At 46.8% G+C, this 19901-nt stretch overlaps 1 protein-coding gene across 1 annotated transcript; it reads left to right on the forward strand.

Annotated features, from left to right (window-relative positions):
* Window positions 1–1377: 1377 nt before the first annotated feature.
* LOC146188607 (BEN domain-containing protein 5-like) lies at window positions 1378–18637 on the forward strand. Its single transcript, XM_084605089.1, has 6 exons — window positions 1378–1423; window positions 2702–2773; window positions 9189–9250; window positions 10588–10810; window positions 15774–15882; window positions 18502–18637. Exons 1-6 carry the CDS (start codon window positions 1378–1380, stop codon window positions 18503–18505), a joined length of 516 nt encoding a protein of 171 aa, XP_084461215.1. The 3' UTR covers window positions 18506–18637.
* Window positions 18638–19901: the final 1264 nt, after the last annotated feature.

Here is a 19901-nt window from a genome sequence, read left to right on the forward strand (position 1 = left end):
ACCGATTACATTACTAATTTATGCGATTACCGAAGTAAAAAAAAAAAGGATGTAAAGTACAATCCCCAATGCTTTCCTTGGCCTCGCCGACTATTAGTTTTTTTCCTTCATGTATTATGACGAGCACCCTTCTTTCCCCTTCATTTATCTGCTTGTAGCTTAGGGGGGTCTCGGCTCTGGCAGTCTTGAAGCCATAGGTAGCGTAAGAGGGTTCTAGCACAGCTTCCGCCCTCGCTCTAGATCACGTTCTACGTGACGCTGGCGGTAACACAGGACGTTCCACGTCCACCGCTGTGGTTGAGGGTGGCGCTGGTGAACACTATCAAGGTTCGTATACAGGCAACATTAATACCCAAGAAAGTAGCAGGTAGGACAGCGGCCGATGTAGCTCAGTTGGAAGAGCACCGGACGCTATATTCGGAGGTCGTGGGCTCGGTTCCCACCATCGGTATGTTGTTTTTCCTTCTACTTTGTGTTTATTTTTCGCCTAAACCGATTACATTACTAATTTATGCGATTACCGAAGTAAAAAAAAAAGGATGTAAAGTAGAATCCCCAATGCTTTCCTTGGCCTCGCCAACTGTTAGCTTTTTTTCTTCATTAATAACCCAAAGTGACTCAGGTTATGAGTGGAGGACTGCGGAAATTCTCATCCCCTGCGGTTCTTTAATGTGCACTGATATTGCACAGCACACGGGCTCCTGAGTTTTTGGCTCCAGGGAAAAGCAGCTGCCGAGGCCGGGATTCGATCCCGCAAATCTCTGGGAACAGTACTTAATTAAAGTAAGCAGATTCACTGATATGCCCACACTGAGTTTCCTTCTCTGCACAATCAATTCTTATAAATGCATAGATGTTAGTAGCCACGTCAAGGTACTTCTTAATGCCCTGCGAAAATATCGTGGCAGCAGTGCAAAGACGCAATGTACAACTACTCAGAAAACTTCAGGGTCGGTCTTGCATTCTTATGGGTACTGCTGGTGCTAAAATGAGCTGGTGCGTCAGGTATAGTCTTTCTCTACAATTCACAGGCACTTTCTTGTCCCAGAAAGGAATATGAACTCGTGATAGACCTCCGAGAAAAACGGTGGTCTAGGCCATGATGTGCACCTTATGTAGAAAGTATAGTCTGTTCTTCCGCCAATAAACAACAGGGTCATTATCTCTACTTCCTCGCAGAATACTTCGACAATACAGATGACACCTGCATCAAAGCAGTGGTGTTTAACAGTCAGCCGGCATTCTTACACAAGATGCGCAGCAGCACTTTGCACTGCACGCTGATGCGTTCCGAAGGCCAGCAATGACAGCTGTCCCAGTGGCTCCACCTGTTAGGGAGAGTGGAACTACTCTCTGTAAACGGTCTGTATTGCAACGATGTCGTGGCTGCCGGTAGTCATGGCCGATGGGGAAAGCTTGGGTGGTAGGACTCGTTGCTTGCGGCTGGTGCGGTGAGCAGGCATTTCCTCGAATATATGACTAGCACTCCTGCTTAGCGGAGGGGTATGGGATATCGGACCTCACCTCCACCAGATCTGTCAGGATGTTGGTGACTGGGGCTAGCTTAACTGAGCCGGTAGAGGTGAAATTCCACGGTCCGAGTTCCAGGTACGTCCTGCGAGTGAGGAGCCGATTCACTTCGTCTTTCGCTCCGAGCTCCCCCTGGCATATTTGCCCTCTCCATACCTCCAAAGTAACAGTACAGCCTCGCGAGAGCATTTCTTGGTTTAGTAAGGTAGGTGGAGCTAGTGGAAGTTGTTCATAATGGAAATATATGAGTGCAAACATAACAAGGCGCAAAGGAAAAGAAAACACAGGACATACACTGTTCTCACAGCTGGTTTATTGACAAAGAGCACATTTGTTTAAATATAATAAAATCATTTTTGTCTTTGATTGCGTCACTAGATTTAAGCCAATGTGCTCTTTTCCAGTAAACGAGTTATAAGAATGGTGCACATCCAGTGTCTTCTTTTTCTTTTTGCCTCGTTATGTTTGCACCCACATATTGCCAAAATTCCTTGGTTTCCTCATGTGCAGGCAGCCCAGATTCAGGGGTGTATAGGTCATTTCAAATTCATTCATTCAGGCTCACATGAATGGTCTATGCTTTGCATTGACTCCTTTGAAGCTTGCACAGACCATGTCATGCAGTTCGGATTATCTAGAAATTTCAATTTATGAGGTTCAAAATAATGAGCTCACTGCCCCTAACCCCAATTTCCCCCAATAAAGTTTATCAATCAATCAATTCTCACTCTACTTGGAACAAAATATGATTTATGGTGTCATGCCATTTTTCATTTTATATTAGTTGCGCATGACAAAAAGTCTAAAAAATGCAACTTATGCACTGGAAAATGTTTTTGTATATCTGTGCCAGAAGGCTCCTTTGGCTGCGTCAAAGTGATCTGAGCCAATCACATCACTGCGTCTTTATTAAGGGGCGTCAGGTGCACAATATACATTGATGGCTTGTTTTCATAGTGAAAACATTTGTTGGCTTGACAGGCCATGAATAATTCTTGCCACACTGGCGGGTTAATTGAGGCCATTTGAAGTGTTCTGTCACTTTTAAGATTATCGTATTACTCTGTCAAAGTGTAGGAATGCTGTGCTACTGCTCCTCATTTGAAAAGTCCTTTTGTGTGCAAGATATTTCAGTGCTCAGGCTAATGTGTCATTTTTGCTCCATGAACAGTTAACATTCCGGGGTGCGAAGCTCCTTTTGCTGCCAAGTCCAGCCCACAGCAGGGAGCAAGACGGTCGAAAGGTATGTTTCTGCTCATAATGTGCTGAAGGAAACTTGAAATAGAGCTTAGAAATATGTTAAACAGCTGTTTTTGGGTGAATTTATTCCATGCTTTCCAAACCAGTATTAATGCCTTGAAAATAGAAATCAAATATATAATTTGAAGTGTGGTTTCTCTGAATACCAAGATCAATGACTGCAAGCAGGTTTACTTCTGATTGGATGTGTGGTCTTGTGGGTAACCTTCAGAACATGTTCCGACTTGAAAGGTGACCTCTTGGGCATTCAAGGGACGTCTTCGCTGCATCATTTGTGGTTGTCTTATTGATGTGCTCTCATACACGGTGCAAAAATGCTCGTCAAATTCGAAAACTTTCGTGTGTCATGGAGGTTTCAAAAAAGGCACAATTCATCTTTCTGATAAATGATTCAGACACAAACGATTTATGCTCGCCTGAAGGAGTACTCATTGGCGGCGGCTCAATGCACATTTCAGCTATTTGTGCGACTATCTGTCCAAGTGTTTCTAGACTCAAATCTGCATTTTTTGTGGTTTTTATACGCCCCTTTAATTTTAGCGCAGCAATCCAGAACATCATGTCCGTCAAAAACCGCTTAGTTTATTTCTTCACAAGTGCGCCTCTTTCAAAAATATATGCATCATACCCTCTCCTTTTCAGCTTGTGCAAGATATACCGTATTTACTAGCGTAATCAACCCACCTTTGTCAAGAAAAATTCATGACAGATTTGGGGGGTAGAGTTCATTATGTGGGATTTTTTTTTTTTTTGAGAGTCGTCCGCTCTTTTATCAGTCATCAATGAAAGCACGCAGTCAGCTGCAATTACAACACCTTGATTTATTATTATTATTGATTTTTCGCTTCAAAAGGTGTTTGCTGCTTCATGCGTTCCAATGATTTATGGCAGTGGACAGCGCCCACCGAGCCCGATCATGGCGTGTACTGACACGGCCGGACTGAATGCAGCGGAGAGTGCCATTGCATTCAGTCCGGCTGTTGCAAACGCCAGCGGCCGGCGTTCGCCTGCCAACGGGTCGGCGGCGGCGAACCCGTTAGAGCCCAACGAGACTGATGGCTGGGGCAGAAAGAACTCGGTTTATTGTGTTGCTTGGGTTTTTATACCAAGCCAAAGAAAAAAGAAGAACGAAAGGAAAGCTGCAAGCAGAGACTGCCGTGACGCTTGGTGATGACGAGCAGAGCGGAGGCGGGCACACGTGGCGCTGGCGAAGCATTTAGCAGTTCGCAGCATCCCCCTTTTCTTGGAATCCATATCTTACTACGGGCCTCCTGACACGTGTTGACCGCCGCAGCACCGGACCCTCGATGTCGCTGGCTGTGGGAGCCTCCGTTCTCTCCAGCTCCACGTCTGAGTGATCCGCAGGTACTCCAGGGCAAGCAGGGGGAGTTGAAGCAGCAATGGGTGCATCGGTGCTTCTTCTGCGGAGCTGGTCCATGTGACGGTGAACAACCCCGTTGTCTGTCTCCACTTTCACGACACGCGAGCCCGTGGTTTCCTTGACCTTGCCCGGCGTCCATTTCTCGCCGCTGCTATAGTTGCGGATGTATACAGGATCTCCTGGGGCAAAGCTCCAGCCGGCGTCTTCCCGTGACTGGGCCTGGTCGACTGTCTTGCACCTGGGCGGGAAGCACATATCTAGTCTCGTGCGCAATCTGTACCCGAGCAACATTTCGGATGGCGAGCACCCTGAGGGTAGCGGCGTGCTTCTATAGCTGCACAATAATCTTGCCAGGGCCTTCGTTATATCCCCTTCTGAGCACCTTTTAAGTCCATCTTTAATGGTTCGTACAGCGCGTTCAGCCAAACCATTGCTTTGTGGGTGATACGGCGGTGTTCGAATGTGTGTGATGCCGTTCCGCTCCATAAATTGGGCAAATTCCCAACCGATAAAAGGCGTCCCATTGTCAGAGACAACTGTGCGGGGTAGACCAAACTGACTGAAAATTGCCCGGAGGGCCTTGACTGTGGTGCAGGAAATGGCGTTGGATAGGGGTATGGCCTCAATCCACTTGCTATGCGAGTCTACGATGACCAGGATCATCTTGTTTTGAATAGGCCCCGTAAAATCAATGTGCAACCGCGACCATCTTTCCTGCGTCTCTGGCCAGCTAACAGGTGTGTGGGTAGGCGGCATTGGAAGCGCTTGAACGCAGGTTTGACACCCAGCAGCCACCCGTTTAATATCTGTGTTGAGACTGGGCCACCAGAAAGTAGACCGCGCAACGGTCTTCATGCCCCTTGGTGTGCTGCGTGTAATAACTTCAAAAATCTTCCTCTGGCTGCTACCGGAATCACAACACGGGGGCCCCAGTAGAGCAGGTTCTGACTAACGGACAGCTCGTGTCGCCTTTTCGAGTAGTCCGCCATCTCCCTCCCTTCCATAACCAAGTGCCTCGGCCAACCCTCCAAGACACACCTACAGACCTTCGAGAGCACTGCGTCTGCTTGCGTGAGCACTTGCAACTCCTTTAGGGGCACGGCAGGCTGGTCCCAGGCGTCCAAGGTCAACACGTACTCTGCCTCGTCCTCCGAATCCTCGGGAACCTGCTGAGATGGTAGCGGTAGGCGGCTTAAGGCATCCGCGACGAACATGTGCTTACCAGGTTTGTACTGTAACTTATACTTGTATGCGCCAAGCAGAATGGCCCATCTCTGTATTCGAGCAGCTGCCATGATGGACGTTTGCCTGTCATGCTTTAGGAGACCCAACAAGGGCTTATGGTCTGTAATGAGCGTGAACTCCCGCCCGAGTAGATAGTCTCGAAAACGCTGCACACCGAAAGCTAAAGCCAGGGCCTCCCGCTCAATGTGAGAATAATTCCTTTCAGCGGCGTTTAACGAGCGCGAGCGAAATCCAATCGGACGATGTTCGCCATCTATGCAATGGGAAAGCGTGGCCCCAACACCATAGGGTGATGCATCGCATTCTAAAAATAGCTCTTGTTTCGGGTCGAAGTGCGTGAGCACCGGGGCCGTGGACAGCGCCTCCTTCGCTAAGGAAAATGCATCTTCCTTAGAACTCCACACCCACTTAACACCCTTTTCGAGCAACCGGTACAGGGGGGCTAGCAACGTAGCCATGTCAGGCAAAAACTTGTTGTAGAACGTTACCATGCCCAGAAACGAGCGCAGCTCGCTCACATTTTGGGGGGAGGGGGCTGATTTGATGGCATCAACAGCTTTTTCAGTCGGATGCAGTCCGTCCGCATCAATACGGTGACTGAGATAAGTGACAGACGTCTCGTGAAATCGACACTTGTCAGCACGCAGCTTGATGCGATGCTCACGAAAGCGCTGAAGAACCGCCTTGAGGTGATTGCTTTCGCCATCGTGGTTTTCCGCAATCAGAACGTCATCGAGGTATGCTTGTACCCCGGGCAAGCCTTGCAGAACAGTTTCGATACGCCTCTGGAATATGGCCGGTGCAGAAGCAATTCCAAAAGGCAAGCGATTGAAACAAAACAACCCTTTGTGGGTGTTGATTACGGCCAACTGGCGGGATTCTTCGTCTAGCTCAATCTGATTGTAGGCATCCCTCAAGTCCAATACGCTGAATCGCTGCCCTCCTCCCAACTGAGCAAAAATATCATCTATAACTGGCAGCGGGTACTGTTCCATTTAGCACACTAAGTTCAGCGTAACCTTAAAATCTCCACATATGCGCACTCGCCCATCTTTCTTGAGAACTGGTACAATAGGTGTGGCCCATTCTGCGTAAGTGACCGGTGATATTATGCCAGCTGCCACAAGCCTGTCCAATTCCTCTGAAACTTTATCGCGTAGAGCGTAAGGTACTTTTCTTGCCTTGCAGAACTTCGGCTGTGCTTGTGGCTTGACCTGCAGGTGCACTGGTGGACCTGTCATGCTTCCCAGGGCCTCCGTGAATAAGTCTGCGTAGTCCTCCAGAACGGCAGTCTGTACAGCAGGGGTCAAGTTGCGGTCCTGTGGCGAACGCAGAACATGCAGCACAGCTGCTTCTTTGGTTTCGAGTTTCTGCAGCAAATCCCGGCCACAAAGTAGGGGTCCTTCGCAATCTAAGACGATGAGGTTGCAATCGACAGCTGCAGTCTTATAGCGCACCCGCATAGGCAACACTCAGAGTACCGGCAGTCTCCCCAGATAGCAAGACAATTTAATCGTCGGTTTCTGCAACTCTGGCCATTGATTACTGTGTGCTTCGTAGGTTGTCCTAGTAATGACACACACTGGCGATCCGGTATCTATATCCATTAACAGCTTGATGCCATTCCAGCTGAAAGTTTTTCTAATTGGTGGCACCAACAGTTCGTTTGTAGTCACTGACCATAGCTGGGCTGCACTAGTTTCGCTATCGCTCTCTGTATGCGCTGTGACGTTCACCGAATGGTTTCTTTCCTTTCGGCACATTCGAGCCAAGTGGCCTTGTGTGCCACAACTGTAACAGCGTCGGTGACGCATCGAGCAGGCGGCATTATCATGACCGCTGTTTCCACAACGCTCGCACTGCTTGTCACTCGCGTTCCGCTTCGCGCGCCAACGCCGCGGCATCTTTAATGCTAGCAAGTCAGAGGAGGCTTCTTCGTGGCTTATCTTCTGCGAATCAAGCTCTGCATGCTCGTATGCTATCGCAAGTGCTGTCGCTTCAGCTAAGGTAAGATCTTTTTTTTTGCTAGCAATTGTTCTTGCAAGTTCTTCGAACGGACGCCACATACGATGCGGTCTCTCAACATCCTGTCGAGCATTGTTGCAAAGTTGCAGTTCTGAGCAATTCGTCGTATTTCGACAATAAAATCTTGTACTGACTCCCCTTCGTGCTGTTGCCGGTGAAAGAACTTGAAGCTTTCGGAAATCTCGTTCGGCGTAGGGTCGTAGTACTTGCTTAACTCGTCTACTACTGACTGATAGCTCAAAGTTTGGCTTCTGTGGGGCGACTTGTCCGCAAAGAATATCAATGGTTCTTGACCCAAGCGCGGCGACTAGCAAGGCTCTTTTCTTGGCATCGTCAGTTACTTGGTTAGCTTCGAAATAGGCTTCAACTTTGACGAGGTACGATTGCCACTTATCTTTCACGTCGTCGAACTCGGGCACGTGGTGGCCCATGGCTGCAGGAAGGTCCGAGGCCTGGATACTATCGACAGACCCTTGTGTTATGGGAATCCTCGTCGCCACTGTTGCAAACGCCAGCGGCCGGCGTTCGCCTGCCAACGGGTCGGCGGCGGCGAACCCGTTAGAGCCCAACGAGACTAATGGCTGGGGCAGAAAGAACTCGGTTTATTGCGTGGCTTCGGTTTTTATACCAAGCCAAAGAAGAAAGAAGAACGAAAGGAAAGCTGCAAGCAGAGGCTGCCGTGACGCTTAGTGATGACGAGCAGAGCGGAGGCGGGCACACGTGGCGCTGGCGAAGCATTTAGCAGTTCGCAGCACCGGCCATGGTCATGAAAACCAGCAGCTTGTGCAACCGCGAGTGGGGAAAAGTAGAGATGCGCACTACAGCCTCTTTTTTAATTCTCAGCGGCAAAAGTCGGTCGTGGGTTCCTGATGTGAGTGGGTTCATTACGCGAGTATTTAGGGTAAATATATTTGTGGGAGAGGAGGGTGAAGGCTGTCCGAGAAAAATCTCCCCCTGATAGAAGTGAGCGATGAGCACAAAAGAGCAAATGAAGCAAAGGAAATAAGGAAACGATGGTTTGGTAATAATAATAATAAAGAGGGTCAAGAAGGGGGGGGGGGGGGGGGGGGGGGGGCTTGTGTTAAGCTACGCTACCACACCGGTCGCCCTTTACACCCCAGGAAACCACTGATAGCAATACAGCTGAGTGATCGGTGAAAATATGTGGAATATATGCTCTCGCAATCCAAACAACATTTCAACAAAGCACGATGGTGTCCCACAGGTCACACAAAAAAATCTCGATCCATGGATGTGGTGGAATTGCAAAACTGGGAAGTGGGGCAGACATAGGACTTTGAGAAAGGGGAAGCATGATGAGTGATGCATCACAAGTAAAGAAGGGAAGCCTGCTCTTCCACTGGAGCAGGCAGTGGAGCACATCCCCCTGTGGCCAGAGCTTTATGGAAAGCAGAGTCCTCAGGTGTTTTAATTTCCGTGGGCTCAATTAGCTGTTGTCAGTCACGAAAGTTTTTTATGCATGGTAGCCCAAAAAATCAAAGCGAGAACAAAGTTTTCCAGAATGCTCTTTAGTGCGTTTTAACTGTGCGCACACTCAGCCTGCTAGAGAATTCTGTTGAAAGCCTTTCACTGTCTTCCAGACGCTATTACCACCATGTGAATGTAAGCATAAACCGATGCAAATGAGTGCCTGCTATATACTGGATCAAATGATGTAGCACTTAATGATGCAGTCTTTTCAGCCCATAAAAGAATATTTTTTATGATTTTTCCTATTTTTGTGCAGCTCTTGGGCCTGCAGCACGGGAAATCGACACAACTGTTGGGGACCTGATTGATGTAGGAGAGGTAAGCAGTATTGCCAGTTTCTTCATCTTCTACTTTGTTGTCTGTGAAGGGGAAGAAAGAGATTCTTTCTTAGGGCATACTATAAAGTCAGCCTTCAGAAGCATTCAAATTTTTAATGTCAAGGCAAAGAGTGTAGTTCATTGCTTTCGCCATGTGGGTTATAGTCGACCATCGCCTTCTTCACCCCCCCCCCCCCAAAAAAAAAAGATTTGCATATAACCTGCACTCCATTTTTAAGAACTAACTTTTTCAACTTTCGTGTGGGCTATAGTACACAAGTACTATGTTATATGCTATACCTTACCGCAGCCAACGCCAGGTGTGAAATTCTGAATCCATCCCCGTAATCATTGAAATCACTTGCAAATAGTACTACTATTTTTGTCTATGCATCAAGGAAGCGGGCTGGTGCTGGTTATTTGGGTCTGATAATATTAAATGTTCTCCAAAAATGCACACATATTTCAAGGCAAAGGGGAACCCACCTGTTAATGCCCCACTAATGCCCGCTTCGTCTCCCTCACCAGCTTCATTTCATTGCATGAGGGCAGGGGACCAGCAAAAGTTTCATCGGTCGCTCCTCTTATGCATGTAGATACGTAAAAATGTGCTTGATGTGGTCTCATGTGTACATCAGTTACATTACCTGAATGGAAAGTATAGTAAACAGCAAATTGGTTGTCAAATGAACAGCTAATGGGCTTGCTCCTTGGTTGCAACAGTGTTCAGCTCTACTGGTGCCCTTCACTGCCCAGCAGCATTGCGGTGCAGCAGCCATGAGACAAGCCCTCCCATAGCGTTACAGACGAATTTCATGACAGTGAGCATTGAAGGACTCTGCTGTTACTCAGAAATCGAATAAAAAATTACAAGGATTCAACGCTGCTGAATCAAATATTGAGTGAAAGCATTAGTTACAGGTGACTGAGAGTTCTCTTTTTCTTCTTCCTCAAGCCCCGCTCTAACCAAGCCGTATGAACGTGCCTTAGTGGCCTATAGGGGTAACGTGAATGCCAGGGTCCTAGCAGGCTGATTCTGACATAACCGTCCCATGTGAAATGAGAGACCCAAGTTGGCAGCTCCTGCCAGCCCGTGTGTCATGTGGGGTGTGACGTGGCTACCGGCGTGTTACGCTGAAGGCTCGAAACCTAGAGTAGTATTGCTTTCGCAATAAAAATTGTAATTTCTATCTTCATACATTTCTACACTTGTTTCGCTTTACCTTATAGGACACAAACACAGATATGCTCGTTATACAGGAGTTGTAGGTCAGATGAGTTCTGGCATTTAAGACAATGTTACAAACCATTTGTACTATGCTCTTATCTGTTCTTCAGGTCCATGTGGGTCATGGGAATTACCTCAGCAGTGGCACATGGGAGCGACTACAAAATTCGCCCATGGACTCCACCTTCTGTAAGCAGTTGGCAGTCTGCCTGTGGGGCAGTGAGGTGCTGGCAGAGAGAAGTCTCACAGGCACACTGTCCAACAACGCTATTTCTAAGGCGGCGACGAAGAAGTACCCACCACTCTCCCCCATGAAGGTGGCTTCAGTGTCAGGTAAGCCAAAAACAGTTGGTCTAGCCTATAGTGCACCGTGTATTCTAGTAAATCTACTTTCAACTGCATGCATTTTATTATCAGTTCGTACCAAGTATCCTATAGTTTTTGTTTTGTTTACAATGCGATTCATTGCTTTGTATATTAGGTCCTATGCTGCTGATATAAACACACCTGTACTCTAACTTCTACTCCGAGTAGCTCTCGAGGTCTGTTTTGTACTTCAGAAGCCAGCCTCCACTCGAGTTACTCCTCAAGTTAAGGAAAAGTGTCAGGTTTTCATTGAGAACCTCGAAGTTGCAGCAACACTATCTAGACCACCAGTTTGCCTGTAGATTTGTTGGACATAGCAGTGTGGATTTTGTTCAATCTGTAAACAAAACTATTAAATAAATCCGTAAACATTATGGATACAGGGAAATGTGTGCCGACGGCTAAGTGACGGCCTCAGTTCATTCGGCACGGAATTTATAGCAAGATATTGTTCTGCGAGCATGACTGTGGATAGCCTCTGATGTGCGCACCTTCCACTGCCGCTGAGCTTAGTTGTAGCTGATCGATGCCTTAATTCTAGTTTTTTTTTTCTAGTTCATCACACTGCGCTTTATATGACGCTATTAAGGGGAGACGCGGTTCTTAAACTGCTAAAAAATGGGCGATGTTGTTTTTCAGCTCTGTTGCCGATTCTTCCGCAGTGGCTATAATCTCTAGCTTCTCTTTCAATGTGAAAGACTGCTGCCGAATCGCACTCATGGTGCCAACACAAAGCAGGCCAACTGTGCAACTGAGTTGACTAGTGTAAGACAGCACCTGTCAAATGCGCAACAGCCGCTGGCTAAGCAAAGCGTGACCAATGGCGTGGAGAATAAAGAGACTATGCTCTGGGATGTGGGTTATTGTTGACCACCGCTTGTTCCTCCTCCCCCCCCCCCCCCCCCTCCAGAAAAAAAAATGCTTGTAACTTTCACTCTATTTTTAAAAACTAATTTTTTAAAACTTTCCTGTGGGCTATATAGTCGATGACTGATTTTCCGGACTCTCAACAAACCGCGAAAATGTCCGAAAAAACAAGTGTGCACCAAAAAAGCTCAATTATTTGCCTATTATTGACTTTGAGGCCTGAAAAAGTCATAAATGCTTTTCCGCACGACGCTCCGTTTCCGTGCTAACGAGTCCGCCTGAATTTCGGCGAGAGTCGTAGTGTCACCGTAAGCCGACGAAACGGATGCGACCGCTTGCATCAGCTCAGCTTGTGTCGGCTGCGCTGCTGTAGGGGAGTCGTCATCTCTCTCAGACTCCACAAGCACTTGGTGAATAATTTCTGCATCTGTGAGGCCAGCGCACAGTTCCAACTTGTGGTCCACATCTGTGAACTCTGAAAACGAGACGGTTGATGTAGTTTCGACACCTGCAGTGTGAAGTGTTGCTTGGATCTCGCAATCCATATATTTTCACTGACCACTCTGCTGTATTGCTATCAGTGGTGTCCCGGGGTGTAGAGGGCAACCGGTGTGGTAGCGTAGCTTAACACATGCTCCCCCCCCCCCTCCTCCCGACCTCTTTATTATTATTACCAAACCATCGTTTCCTTATTTCCTTTGCTCTTTTGTGCTCATGGCTCACTTGTACAAGGGGCAGATTTTCCTCGAACAGCCTCCACCCTCCCCTCCCACAAATATATTTACCGTAAATACTCTCATAATGAACCCACTCGCATCATGAATCCACCACCGACTTTTGCCGCTGGGAATTTAAAAAAAAGTTATAGTGCGCATCTCTTCGTTTTCTGCCGTCGTAGCCCATAGAGCATTTCATGGCAACGTACCAAGATGCTTCACAGCGATATCATCTAAGTGCATATCATTTGAAGTAAGCTCTAGTACTAAAGGGGGGGGGGGGAGGGGTGCTTGGCAGTGTCAGGGCCCTTGACTGGTAAGCTAGCAGCTACTCGCGGTTGCACAAGCTGCTGGTTTTCATGAGTATGGCCGGACTGAATGCAATTGCACTCTCCGCTGCATTCAGTCCGGCCGTATCAGTACATGCCATGATCGGGCTCGGTGGGCGCTGTCCACTGCCACAAATCATTGGAACGCATGAAGCAGCAAACACCTTTTGAAGCAAAAAATCGAGGTGTCATAATCGCAGCTGACCGCATGCTTTTATTGATGACCGATTAATTGGAGAGTGGACGACTCGCAAAAAAAATATGCCCACATAATGAACCTTACCCCCAAAACTGTCACCAATTTTTCTTGAAAAAGGTGGGTTCATTACGCTAGTATGGTATGTGAGGACGACGTGCCTTTGAGGAAAATGAAGGATGTCATTGGGTATGGGAGGCGTTTAGCTATCAATCCATATAATTAAAAACAACAAAATGCAATGAGAAAGTTCAATAAAGCTGAAATTCAGTAAATATGCTCTGGGTTTTGTTTAGAGAACTTTGTATCTACGGCAACCAGCTCAGTTATGATTGCATTTTTGAACTCAGTGGAGCGAACCACATCTGTTTGCAGAGTGCAGAGTTTTGTGAGATTCTAGCCATAACTAAAAAAGTTAGGTTTAAGACCCTCATCCCCCCTTAGAGAAGCGGGCTTTTCAAGTGCATTTTAAGTTAGAGCTCCCAGCTGATGTCCAACCATAGTGGGCTGTTTGCTTTTGGGCAGTCTATTTCACTATTGCTGCTGCAGTGTCTCAGTGGTACGGTACTTGCCTGCTGACCTGAAAGAAGCTGGATCGATCCCAGCCGTAGCAGTCGCGTTTCAATGGAAGCAAAATGCTAGAAGCGGCATAACCTACAAAACACCAGATGGTCGAAAACTGTCCTGTACCCTTCAATATAGCATTCCTTGTAGCTTGAATTGCTTTGGAACCTTAGGCCCAGTAAACTTCTTTAGTTGTTTCTTGAAGTTCCGTTTTTTTCTTCTCGTTGCTGATAGTGCCGTCTCCTTGCTTTGCCGAGACAGTTTTTCCAATGGGCCGAACTAAATGAACAAACTTCTTTAGTTAACATGTAAAGGTTGGCCAGATGAACACATACAACACAATCGAAAAAGAGCAGAAGAGACAAAAGAGTTGGGTCGCCCTCCGGCTTAGGACAGTCCATTGTCCCAAGTGAGCGTACGGGAGATCGTCCGTCTTCTCCCTCGCTCAGGCTGCAACTCCCAGGCTACCCCCGCAACTCGCCGTTCTCGTGCAGTCTCACTTTTCTGCGAAAACGTCCTTGGCGTCCCACTGCCGCCGTTCACAGTTTCATGGAATCCGTAGCCGAGATACAGTTCGCCTAAGTGTCTCAACCCTGGCCTTTCCACCACTGGCATGCCACTCTCGAGGACATACACGAGATTTACGGCTGCCTCTTACACATACCAAAGAAAAAAATGTACGAACACCCAATAGGCACTCGATGAGGTCCACCAACAGGCCGAACACAGAACGGCCAAACGCTTTTCAATGCGTGGAACCCCCTGCCCCTCAAGAAAGACATAAAACAGACAACGCGCACACGCAGTGACATTTCACACAGTAACCAAAAAATAAGAAAAAGGTCCCCCCTCTGTGGGTACGGGTGCTGCTTCACTCGCGCAACGCATGGGCCGGCTCCCCGAAACGGGAGGAAACAAATACACACAAAAAAAAACCCAAGCAACCATGCACTGTTGACGACCTTACAGGCCCTATAAACCGACAGCAATTTCAATCTTCAGCTTTGTCTCTGGCCTCTGCAAGCAAGAAATTTCGCAAGAAATCTGAATGGTGGTTTTTCATACTATTCTCAACACCTACACAGACACTACATCACTGGCAGAAAAGCTGGCCAGATGTGTAAGCATTTCTTGCAGTATTTCACTGCTGCTTTTGTCATGCAGCATGTAAAAGATGTTTTACTAAACTGCAAACACTGTGGTTCTTTGTGGAGGTTCTTGAAATGTTACAGCCTGACAAAATTTACATTTAAATAGAGTGGCATGCTATTTCACACCTAACTTTTTGCCCTAATCTAATCTTTATATACCATTCACACTTCCTCAAGTGATGTTTGGAGAAAGGTTCCTGACGAGCTCCTTGCCAAAAGAAATGCTTAGTCGCGTTCTTGAATTTCAGTTGAGTGTAGGAGCGGTTTTCTCCACTTCACAGGGTGTAGGCAGTGCGGCGAGTCGAGGCACGTTGGTGAATTTGGCAGTTATCTTGTTAAAGGCAGCATAGACGCACAGTGTGCTCATTTGACTATGTGTAATAAGGAAGTAATTAATCATTGCATCCACCCCTAAATTTTTGACCAACACTATTCCCACTTCGAGTTATAGATCAATTCGCTCTTGCCCTACCGTCTGCTCTGCTGACTGTCCTGGTTAGCTCAGTCGGTAGAGCGACTGCCCCGGAAAGACGGTGGTGCTGGGTTCGATTCCGCATCAGGACGAATTTTTCTTTAACTACGAAGTTTCTGAGAAAGCTGTATAGCTTTCCTTTGTAGCTGTATGGCTGCACTTGGGTGGATGCAATCAGTAATTACTTCCTTATTACAAATCTACTCCACCTTGGGGGATTCCCCTAAATATTTGACTAAGACTATTTATATGGTGTTGTGTTCTAGAAAAGCACTCAACCTTGTTCATCATTCTTCATCACTGCACTCTGTCCTTGTGATAAAATTTTTATCCCATTTGTCACGTAAGACTTTGATGCCTGTTACCTCAAATTCGGGGGCTGAATTTTTTGTATGATGTACAATTGGCTGTACTTCACCTTCCATTTTTCCAAAATTCCCAAACCTATGCAGAGTAGCAAGTCAGTGGGTTTTAAATGCTGCAGGGCTTCTCTTTCTCTCTTGTTTTGTTGGGTGTATTGTAAATATAGTGTTATACACAAATGTGTGAGGCTTCGTTTCAAGAGCTATTAGCCCAGAGTAATAATTTTTATACTCAGCCACACTGACATACGTTACTTATTGTCCTGTCTGCAGATTCCTTCTGGCACTATTTAAAAAAGAGGGGCTGCTCGGGTGAAGAGCTTGAGAAGCGGCACAAGAAGGTGACCCGGTATCTGGCACAAAAGTGCTGCGACTTGCGCCGGTAAGTGTCTATTCAAGGCAATATTCTTATGTGCATGAAAAGATTGGGTAAGCTCATGTGCTCGCATACCTTGTAAGCGTGGCTACATTTCCTTGCAACAAATTAAGGTTGATGAGTGGGCGAGTTGGAACATTCAGTTGGTAGTCAGCCTTGTCTGTTCTCTTCTTCCCTGTGTCTCGTCCTTTGGCTGGTTTAAAATGAAATTTCCTTACAATCTGTATGGAATACTCATGCCCTGGAATACACTGCACGTTTTCGCTGTCATTTCTTTTCTTTTGCCTAGTATAGTGATATTGGGCGCGAGCACATACCGTGGCGCTGCCTCTCCGAAGCGCCCATATGACGAAGTAAGTAGGATGACGTACATTGAAATGCTGCCATATTATGCTTTCCTAGGCAGTTCAGTCGCGCGTTAGCATTGCGTTCATTTATTTATTTAATATACACCTCAGTCTGGGCCTGCATAAGCTTCCTGCAAGGTTTGAGACCCACTCATTCGGCAATAAAGCACTTCATCAAGTCAGAGTTATTGAAGTTGGCGAGCTGCTTTACTGCTATAAGGATGCACACCGGTTGCAGCATTTCTGCTGTTATGGAAAAAAATACTGAAGCTACCACACAACCAGTCAGATGTAAGCAGCCAGTGCACGGGTAATGGGATTCCTGTGCAAGAGCCGATGACTGTCAGGAGCCTGGCAGATGTTGAGTGTCTTTCGCATAGCGCCGGCGGAAGCGGCACTGTTCACCAGCTTCCTTTAACGTAGTAGAGCAAACAAGTTTGACTGTTGAGATGGCATGGATTAATTTTTTAGCAGGTGTGAAGACGTGCTTTCCACGCAGTGAATTCTTGCACATTGACTAGCGTCATTGGCACTCTTGGTTAGAGCGGATATTTGTTTTTCCCCACGCACGGTAGGGCTTTAACATATCTCGATCAGCGCATCACAGCATGCAATGCTTTATCTTTCCTTTATTCACGGACTCTGTCATTTGAAATTACTACAGCGCCAGAGATGCTGCCTGAGACAACTCACCCATATTTGCTTCGGGAAATATGGGGTGAGGCCCACACACGGGTGTGGCCCTTACATGCGTTTATACAGTCGAACCCAGATATATCGGCGAAATAGTTCGATATACAGAAATCGCTTGTGACAGCACTTACGATGCGAAAACCCGTACAGTATTTGTCGCGTAATCGATCCACTTGCATAATGAACCCACCCTCCACTTTTGCACCCGAGAAGTTGAAGAAAAAAAAAACGTAAAGGCCAGCTCGGCCACATGCAAGCGACTGAGCGATCTCAGCGACAAGCGGCAGCGACAGAGCGAAAATTTTCGAACTTGTTGAAACTGCGTCCCTCTCGCCACTCCAGCCACCGCGGCAGCTCAAAACAAGGTTTCTGTGTCGCCGCGGCGGCAGTCCGTTTCGGTCGTCTCATCCACAGCTCATTGGCAGCGCGCCAAGATTCTGCGCAGCGATAAAGTCAGGGTGCGTTTATCTTTTGATAGCTCCTGCGGTGGCGGGGAGCGAACTTGGCAGAGTGCCCGTGATGGCTTGATTGCACAAGCCTGGTTCGATTTATCACGCTGCGCTTGGGGCAGGCATCATGATCGCAGCAGCTGACCGCCTGCTTTCGCTGATTCATACATGCAAGGATAAACTGTAAGAAATAAAATAAAACATCCCCGCAAAAAAAAACCCCTGTCGCTTCTTAACGTCTGCAGCCGCCATATCTTACGCTACGCCGCGCGTACAGCACAACAATAAGAAAGGATGACTGTCGAAAAAGAAAAAAAGAAAGAAAAAAAAACAGATAGCTGCTGCTGCTTAACATCCGCAGGCGTCATAGCCACGTCTGCATCTGCCGCCGCGCCGCTGCACGCAGAGGGTTCGCAACACGCTGGAGAAAGCATCTGACGTCTGTCTGAAAACGGGCTGAGCTGGCTTGGCGCATGCGTTGCGCGTGCTGAAGGATAGAGATAGCTCGGCAAAAGAATGGGCGCACCCACGCACATGGCTTTCAAACGTCATGTGTTGGTGCGCGGGAAACGACAACTGCAGATGCGCGGCGCTGCCCAGACCAGCCGTCGCCGAACTGTCCCCTCTCATTCCTTCCGCGCGTGGCTTGAAAACGTCACGCAGCAAAAGGCCAAGGGTGATGCGATCATCTTTGGGGAAGGTGTGTGGTGTGTGGTGCAAGGTTCAATATATAGAACGATCGGTGAAATTGAGTTCGATATATGACGCGGATTTCCTATACTTTTACATGGGATTTTCAAGGGGATATTTCGTGAGTTCGATATAACCAAAATTCCATATATCCGGGTTCGATATAACGACGTTCGGCTGTACAATATTGCATCGGGGCGGTGTCAGGTGACACCTAGCCGTTCCTTACTCATTAGCTATTGTCACATTTCCTGTGTCAAGTGTTTCAGTTTCGTTATGGCAAGGGGGGTTGCACTGCCAAGCATCCATTGATAGCTAACCCTCATGGTTGTCCATCTTAAACAATGCAATGAACCACAGTTAACAAGTATATATTTCTCTAATTAGCGACTTCTGTAAAGTTTACATGTGGTTATTGTGGGCTTACAGTGTCACTTTTTCTTCAGCTAGGACTGTCTGCACAAGGAGTCCCAGTACAAGAAGGACCTGATGAATTGAAGAGGGACCTGCAAGGAGGGAACCTGGTTGTATATATGGGAAAATAAATCTAGTCGATTAATGCTCCAAGTAAGTTGTTTTTTCCCTGACCGTACGTGAGAGTGAATGGAATGCTCGGAGCCAGACTGCTGCTCTACAGCTGCATGTTAATTGACAACAGCGTCCTTGACAGGGACGGTAGGACTAACGAGTACAGCACAGGATAGACTACAGAAATACGACACTACAGGAGACAGACTACAGAAATACGACGCGACACAAGACAGACTACAGAAATACGACGCGGAACAAGACAGACTACAGAATCGCGACACAGCAGAAGACAGATTACAGAATCGCGACACACTACACAAGACAGACTACAGAACTGCGACACACTACACAAGACAGACTACAGAATTGCAACAGAAGGTAGACAACACAAATACGACATGCCAAAAATACGACACACTACAGAAAATATCTGTCGTAAATTCCTGTAGTGCATTTTGACTGGGTAATGTCTACACGAGAAGCTAAAGTGAAAGACATTAACCTATTAAATTAGATACTACATTTTTCTACTCTTTTACACACAGAGCTTTAACCAGTAAATGCTTTTAGTTTGAGCTGGTTTACTTGCGAATATAAATAAAATGGCTAGTAATCGAACTAGCCTATTGAAAAGGAATTTAAAGGTTTGTCGATACCCGGAAAAGATACCGCTAAACCGCAGGGCGATAAAACACACACTGCTGGGACTGCTGATAATACCTAAACCTTAGCAAAGTACATATAGGCTGTCAGGAAGCAGTGATGTTACCTTAAGCAGAGACTGCAGTGAATAATGAGCAAACGGGCATAACTCGTGGTTGCTTTTGAAATTAAGAGAGAAAACAAAGAAAAAAGCATGTCCGATGGCATTTGTCATGACAGCAACAGCTCTGCCTCTAAACCAAATCAAACATGAAGCTACTTAGGAATTGCAAATAATAATAATAATAATAATAATAATAATAATAATAATAAACAAAGGACCCTATCCACCCACTGAAATTTGTTAAAATTGCTGGAGCGAAAGAAAATTAGCAACGAAATGTACGAAAAAATATCACATACTGGCAATTACCATTCAATTTACTCATTGGAAAAAATTTTTCCATCAAAATAATAAAGTGAACAATATCCTGAGGCTGGAAAGTGCTAGTTCCCGACAAGAAGTCTCACGCTCACGGTTTTGGTGATCGGGCGTGAAGATGAGGCGGCACGATGAGGGCGCGATCCGACGCAATGGTGAAGATTTGGCCGGGACACCCAGTGCAGAAGCTTCGAAAAGCTCAATCGACCATCAGGTTCGCTGCCAAGGCTG

Source organism: Amblyomma maculatum, chromosome 5 (genome assembly GCF_055883805.1).
Source record: "Amblyomma maculatum isolate TAMU_Amacu chromosome 5, ASM5588380v1, whole genome shotgun sequence".
In the NCBI taxonomy this organism is placed as follows: Eukaryota; Metazoa; Arthropoda; class Arachnida; order Ixodida; family Ixodidae; genus Amblyomma; species Amblyomma maculatum.

Coding starts and splice junctions, on each gene's coding strand:
- LOC146188607 (XM_084605089.1), top strand. CDS start 1,378: ATGTCGTGGCTGCCGGTAGTCATGGCCGATGGGGAAAGCTTGGGTG. Junction 1,424..2,701: donor CGATGGGGAAAGCTTGGGTG/GTAGGACTCGTT, acceptor CTCCATGAACAG/TTAACATTCCGGGGTGCGAA. Junction 2,774..9,188: donor GGGAGCAAGACGGTCGAAAG/GTATGTTTCTGC, acceptor ATTTTTGTGCAG/CTCTTGGGCCTGCAGCACGG.